General features: G+C 41.4%; 1 protein-coding gene across 1 annotated transcript; it reads left to right on the forward strand.

Annotated features, from left to right (window-relative positions):
- The first annotated feature begins 1,732 nt into the window (after nucleotides 1–1,732).
- KCNK18 (potassium two pore domain channel subfamily K member 18) lies at nucleotides 1,733–7,581 on the forward strand. Its single transcript, XM_027730378.2, has 2 exons — nucleotides 1,733–1,977; nucleotides 5,195–7,581. The coding sequence occupies exons 1-2, from the start codon at nucleotides 1,836–1,838 to the stop codon at nucleotides 6,004–6,006; spliced, it is 954 nt and encodes a 317-aa protein (XP_027586179.2). The 5' UTR covers nucleotides 1,733–1,835; the 3' UTR covers nucleotides 6,007–7,581.

Genomic DNA, 7,581 nt, shown 5'->3' on the forward strand with positions numbered 1-7,581 from the left:
AGAGATTGCATGGTATAGAGAGATTCTTTAACCCTCTGAAAGAGAAATTAATTGTTGTACAGTCTGCCCAGAGGTGACAACAGTTAGTGCCATCCCCTTCTTTTGATTAATTTTAAGTTTCCCTTCTAATTTCTGGCAGAAATCTTGAAAAAAATCCATCCCTTACGGTGTGCATTTTCCCTCCTGGGAGCTGGAAACATTTCTACTGTATCAATGGGAAACTGTAGTTCAGGACAAGAAACTTTAAACATGAATTGGCTCCAGTGAAAACTGATAGAAGCTGGTAATCCATGTGCATTACAGTGCTGGCTGATCAATAGTAATTCAGGGCTGGAGTGGCATCAACTGAGAAGGATTTCAAGGCTTGATTAGTTGTGTTCCTTTCCCATTGGGACTGTAGTGCAATCTTCACTTATAAAGACATGTGATCTGAAAGCCTGAGGCAGAACAATCCTTGTTTTCACAGGAGAAGCTTTTCTAGGAAGCAAAAGCTTTTACATCCTCATCACTCTTTCTAAAAGCTGCATCTTCTCCACAAAATTATACATTAAAAAAAAAACAAACAAGCTTAGGATGGCATCAACATCCCAGCATCTGCGAGGTAAAACAGCATGTAAAACAATCTTTTGGGCAGTGTTTCCTCATGCCTGCTTCATTCTGTCTCTTGTCATCTACGCTTTTCTGGGGGCTCTCATGTTTTCCCACATTGAAGGTAACAGGAAGGTGGAATTCAGTGAAGACTATAGAAATTTTCTGCAGAACCTGACCTACCTCAGCAGAAGTTTATCAGGTATGTATTGGAATTTCAAAATGACTTTATTATACAGGGAGTCACTCATTCTCTTGCTTTTGGGATGAGATTTTTTGCTTTTGAAGACATTCTTCAAAACACTAACACCTGACCCTGCAAACAGGATTTTTCCTCTGCCTAGCTAATAACTGCTGGTTCCTTCCTTAGCTGTGATTTCTAACTGCAAGCTTCCCCAGCCCCGTGTTCCTGCCTGAAAAGGCTTTTCTGAGGTGCCTGTGTTCTCCCTTTTGCCCAGGCTACCTAAGGTCCTCGAAGACCAGCTGAGATTCCTGTGGTGTTTCCTTCTGTTTTCTGGGGACTGAAATCTCTATCTCAGAAAGTTTCTCCTGCTCCCCCTTCCCCTGCTCTGAGCCCCCTCCAGCCCTCTGCTGATGGGATGCTCAGAGTGAGAGAGGTGCAGTCCTGCACCCCAGACCCAGAGATGCTGATGGAGGGGGTAGAGTGGAAGAGAAGGGCTGTAAATCCTCCTGGGTCTGTGCCGGGGCTCGTTCACAGGCTTGGAGTTCACTCAGGTAGCTGTGCCGACAGGATGGTCTGTTCGGGGCAATTAACCCTGACCTTTCAAGAAAGGCTCTGCCACGGGGAGGAGGAATAAGGGCTGCGGGCTCTGGGATTCCCAGCAGAGTGCTGGGCAGTGACACCCAAGTGTTCATATCCTTTACCTACTGATGACTCCACATTTCTGATGCCTGTGTGTCAAATAAGACCAATCTCCTGGAGAGTCCGAAATGAAATAGGACATTCAGGCTGGAAGCTGATTATTCAGTCTTCCTGTCCTGCTTCTTTATGCTTATGTTTATTTGTTCCTTGTTTCTTTATTCACTAAAGCCACTGAACCCATCTGATTTTTTCAGGAAGGGGGGGTTGAAAGGGGAGGGCGAGAAGGTGAATATTTTTATCTTCTAAAAGAACATGAGCTAATTCTCAGCTGGAGTAAACTTCACTGGAATAACATACTGGCCGCTCCCTCAGTGATGGTCTGCAAACACTCACTGTGTCTCCTGCTGTGACTGTGACAGATAACATGACAGAAAATGAGGTGAAGTTTAAGAAAAAAATCCATGATCTTCTCAACACAGCTCAACAAGACTGGTTTGTCAATCCAAAAGACAAATGGAGTTTCTTTGGGTCTCTCTTTTTTTGCTGCACAGTGTTCACGACTGTGGGTAAGTTCAGAGGTAAAGTAACACCCTACAGAATAAATTGCTATTCCTGCTTTCTCTAATGACTTTCTTCCAGAGAATTAGAAAAGCTCTAAACAAACAAACAAAAACCCCTCTCCCAAACCCAAAACCCAAATCCCCTTGAATTTCTCTTCTGAGTATTGATGATGAGTCTGCAAGCAGTTCTGTAAACACAGGTTGCAGGGATGTAGCTGAGTCACAGAAACAAGTCAGAATTTAGTAACTAGTGATGGTACACACTAATTAGCTGCATCATTACATATATACTATAACACATACTAATAAAGGACATGTACACAGAACTATTATATTAAAGTAGAAAGAAAGCTCTGTTTTTCAGTCAAACCTTACCCTTATTGTGTGTTCCATTGGGTAATGTTTTCTTCATTGGAAAAGATAATTCATAATGCATATATTGTTTTTCAACTGCTTCCATGCTATTTATGTGTAATTCAGCTTCCTTAATCTGTGGGTCTTTAATTAACCTTGGTGTTGTTCATACTTCTCTGGGTTAACAGCACATGACAGTGTTTAAGTGACACCTCTGAATTCTTCCATTCTGACTTCATATTTCCATGGAGGAACTAGATCAAATAGAAACATCTGCTCTGATTTTGGCTCCCTCTGCATTCTTAAACACAGTTCCTCATGCTCATTTCCAAAGCTACTTTTATCCTTTTGCTAATCTTTCTCGAATGCTGGCAAGTACAGGAACTGCCTATCTACATTTGTCAGAATCAAAGCTGGATGGGAAATATTCCCACAGCATTGTATCAAATTGCAAAGACATTTCTTCACTGCGTTAGGATACACTCAAGGCCCCAGCATGGGTATGCATATTAAAGTAAAATTAAAACTGAACCGTAAAAAAGAGCTTATTCTATACAAGGAATAGTGTGAGAGCTAATACACTCCACTTGGAGCACTTGAGTGCTGCCTGAGTCACAGCAGAAGCTTAAACCTCAGGCTCTGATGCCTTAGATGACTGTTCCAGTGCAGGTTCTTGCAGCCCCTGAGTTTGAAGGCAGTCATCCAGGTGGTCAGAGACACACACTGGGGATGGGACCAGAGTCCTCACCCCTGTGAATATTTCCTGGTACAAACACAGCAGCTTGGAGCTTTTGAAAGGGGATGTTTTAGCAGAGCTTTGACTTCAGCAAACTGATGAAAAAGCCCATTGTTGAAAACATCTTCCCGGGGTGGATTTACCCATCTCCACTAACGTGGGACTTGACAAATGTCCCCATACACACTAGCCCAGCATATTTATTTCTAAACTGCCAGTACTTTTTGCCTTCATAGCACTTAGCATTAATGTGGCTTCCTCAGATTTTGACCTGAGTTTTGGGATCAGTAGAAAGCCTAGAATATTTGTTTCTAATAGGTAGAGTAAGTGGCTATTTCCATTGTGGTGGGTTTGTTATTTGCAGTATTAGGAACTGATAAATCACCTCAGAGTAGAATTAAATTAACTACCTTGAATTATCTAGGAGAATTGAGACATCTACTGTGAAGTTTGGTGGTCTGAACTGTCACCTCCTCACTACCTGGGGAGGCTGCCTAGTGGCTTAGCTAGGATAGATTTCTGGATAGCTAAATTTAAGCTCAGGATAAGTTTTAAGCCTTGAAACTGCACAAAGTATTTTTAATGCACAGACATTGATTAAAAAAAAAAGGAAATAATATTACTGTGCAATAACTACAAAAATTAATCTTCCCCAATTGTTTCAACAGCAAAGATTAGGATTTCCAGTTAGCCTGTGGGGCACAGAGTGCCCAAGAATAAATAGTATTTCAGTGCCTCACAGCAAAGCAGGGACTGAGACCGGGTTCAGACCAAAAGCAGTGACAACCACTAGTGAAAACATGAATGGATGAAGTAAATGAAGGAAACCACACCTCAGCATATGACCTAATAATCTTACAGGCTAAGTACTGGTCCTAGAAGATCATCTAGAAAAGAGCAATGTTTTTGAAGGAAGAGAAGAAATGCTTTATGTCTTTTTGGAGGATGAGGAGAAAAATGGTGGTTAAAATTTAATGCACTCACTATAACACTGATGTTTTCTCTTGTATGCTGGAAAAGAACTATCTTACAATTTAAGTTTCCCATCTAGCATGTTAGAGGAAGGAAACATAAATACCCAAATTGAATTTAGGGGAAGGACGTATTTTCTGCTACCATTTTATTTAAGGCCCTGTGTCTGGTAGTGTTTCCCTGTTTGTTGTAATTGATATTTGTAAGCTTTAATACGCTAGGGTAAACATGCATTTCCTCATTTGATAAGCAAATGCTTCCTCCCTTGATTCTCTGTTCTGAGTACATTTAAGGGACTCTGAAAACTATGAAGTCAGTACAAACAAAATGTCAATGCAACATGTACCATTAGAGCTAGAGCTGATGAACCAGGGACAATTTCCAATTCTGTTATCACCTTACCATTCATCACAAGCAGTTTTGATGGAGAAGTGAAGTTTGAGTTATGGGTCTCATTGTCCCAGTCTGATCCACAGTGCTGTCCCAGTTTCAAATTTAGACAACAATCTAGATCTGAATCCTCCTGGAGCTCATGGAGTTTCATGCCCAGAAAACATTTAGTTGTGCTGTGAGATCCTGGAGGCTGGCCAGGAGATGACCCCTCAGATCCTCCTGCATGGCCCATCAGCTTCTCCCAGCACCAGCTGTTGTCCCTCTGAGCTCAGCCCTCAGCTCAAATCCCCTGTGCAGGGACCCATGGCCCAAGGTCTCTCTTGTTGTCTTGCCTATGGTTCCTCCTTAGCCCAGGTCAGGAAATCTTCCTCAGAGCAGTCTCCAGCAGGACAGAGCCTGCACACCAGCCTTGGATTGGCCCAAACTTTCTGTTTCTCCTCCCTAAACAGCCTCCTGTTTTCAGACAGATAAGTCCTGAAGCTGATAAGGTGCAGACAAGGTAAGAAGAGTTAATTCAACAGAAATGGCAAACTCCAAACCTCCAAGTGCTTGAACAGGTAGGATCCCTGCATTAGCATCAAGTGTCTGGGACTCAGAAATTTTAACACCTTCAAAACAAAGCCAGAAAGAACAGTATGCTCTGGACTAAAAATTGACTTTCAAAACTGACAGCAATAAAAAGCCCAGAGGATGTGAATACCCAATAAATCATAATGTTATCTCTCTCTCTCCCTTTCCCTTCTCCTCCTCTTCTTGTTATTGTTCAAGGTTATGGCAATACCTACCCTGTGACACGGACTGGGAAATATGTCTGTATGTTGTATGCTTTGTTTGGTATCCCTCTGATGTTCCTGGTCCTGACAGACATGGGAGACATCCTTGCAACTGTTTTATCCAAGTCTTACAATGAATTCAGAAAACTGCAGTCAAAAATTCTAGCCTCCAAGCTCTGCTCTGGATCCACATGTAACAAAAGGAATGAACTAAAATCCAGAGCACAGTCTAAAATAGTCATCAATGAGCCCGTGACAATCATGGAACTGCTGAGAAGTCAGGCTGGTGTGAAAAGGAGGCCGATGAAATATCGCAATGTTGAACTTTTTGAAATGTTAATTGCCAGAGAAAATGAGCAAACAAAACCAGCAAGAAATAAAAGCATTGAGAGATGGAGTTCATGTCCTGAACTTGCCAGGGGAAAGACAGTGTCCAGAGTAATTGAGAATTTTGACAAAATAGGGAAAGAGTTAGAAAAATTAGATGTGCCCATTGTGTTAATGGTGCTTGTTATCTTTGTGTACATCTCTTGTGCAGCTGCTATTCTTCCAAAGTGGGAATCCAATTTGGATTTTCAGGAAGCCTTTTATTTCTGCTTTATCACCTTGACCACTATTGGATTTGGAGATACACAGCTGGAACATCCCAAGTTTTTCTTGTTTTTTTCCCTTTATATTATTATTGGCATGGAAATTGTCTTCATTGCTTTTAAGCTGGGCCAAGATCGCTTAATTGTTTTGTATAAAAAGGTAATTTCATTTTGTGCAGAGAAAAAGATGCCATCAAAGAAGATATATCCAAAATAAGAGCAGTCATTTCTCCTTCACTTGTAAACATTGGCCACTGCAATGAGATGAAACTGTTTCTGTGCATTTCTGCCTTGGGCTGGCAGGTGTCATATTTTATTATGATTTCCTCTGAGAAATTACTGTAAAATGGCTGAATACCTCAGAATTCACTTGGTGAAGGAACCTCCAGAGAGTACTTTCCAACAGGGTCCCATCTACTAAATAATCAAAGAAGATGCTGCATGAAGAAGAAGCTGAAGGCTCTCCCTGCCAGTGCTCCCCAACATATTTTGCAAAGCTCTGACTTTCAGCAGCCTTTCTGTCCTCCCTCCCACAGCAAGCCAAGTCAGGATTTTTTTTTTTTCAGTACTTGCCCAGCCACCTTCTTGCAGGCAGGGCCAGCCTGGTTGTGGCTGTGGGTACTGAAGGTTTGCAGTGTGCTGCTGGCCTGATTTATCACCAGAGTGAGCTGGGGAGGACAACTCTGAACCCAACTGCTCTCCTGTTGTGACTGGTGTATTGTGAACATCACACCTTTGACTGGCACACACAAGTGCTAAGTTGAAAGGAAAAACGTCAAATTTTCACACCTTTCTCTGTCACCTGTCCAGAAGTCAGTCAGAAGATTGTTCATTTGTTCAGGGCTGCATCCACTCTTTCTCCATGCTGGTTTATCACACCTGTACCAGCGTGCAGTCAATGTGTGTCCCACGGTGTCCAGCTCTAAGGGTGCTCATGGCAAGCTCAGCTCCTCAGGTGGCATCTGGGGAAGGCACCCAGCAAACCTGGAGGTGATGACAGCCTGAAAGGAAGCTCCATCTCTTTGCTGATAAAGAAGCATGTGTTGATACATCGACTGCGGAATTCCTCACTCCTAATCCAGATTGCACAGACTGCTTGATTTCTGGGAGCTCCTTGGCCCACTTGTAGAAAGCAAAACCTACCTGTTTCACTGCAGCGTGGGGAGGATCCTGTAGTTATGTACTTGTGGAGAACATCAATTCACAAATAATGTTGTTTCTTCAAGATTTTGCTTGTACTATTCATAGTCTGAAGTGAGTTATCAATGATAGATTTTTTCACAAAAAATAAGAATTTAGAATAAAACTATGTAATTATTCTATAAGAAACCACTGACTTTAATTACCCACCTTTTAACTTGTAGATGATTTGCATGCCCATTGAAGGTGAATGACATCTCTAGATAATAAAAAATGTGTGATTATGTCAGAATGTACATTATTCTTCACTAGCAATTTTGCCATTTGAAACTGAGATTTTTTCAGAATATTTACATGGCATCTTATCTCTGTAATACTCCATGTACTTGATAATATGTATTCAGTCCTTATTAATAATTAGATGCAATTAAGCACTGATTATATGCAAAATATCTGTAACAAACGTGGATAGAGCCTTCCTAAACCTTCGTTCGTGAAGCCTAGCCATGATATGCAAAATATATAATGACTGATAGTATATAGAAAATGATTTATAAAAATAACAATAAAAATACATCAGCTGGAAGAAGCTCCAGTTAACTTTTTTATGTTTGCTGTAATTTTGGCTTTACATAGAAAGTCCCTCTGTTCA

The sequence above is a fragment of the Pipra filicauda genome, unplaced genomic scaffold, assembly GCF_003945595.2.
Source record: "Pipra filicauda isolate LSUMZ 115617 unplaced genomic scaffold, ASM394559v2 scaffold53_size3534045_pilon, whole genome shotgun sequence".
NCBI lineage: Eukaryota > Metazoa > Chordata > Aves > Passeriformes > Pipridae > Pipra > Pipra filicauda.

Coding starts and splice junctions, on each gene's coding strand:
- KCNK18 (XM_027730378.2), top strand. CDS start 1,836: ATGACAGAAAATGAGGTGAAGTTTAAGAAAAAAATCCATGATCTTCTC. Junction 1,978..5,194: donor CACAGTGTTCACGACTGTGG/GTAAGTTCAGAG, acceptor TTATTGTTCAAG/GTTATGGCAATACCTACCCT.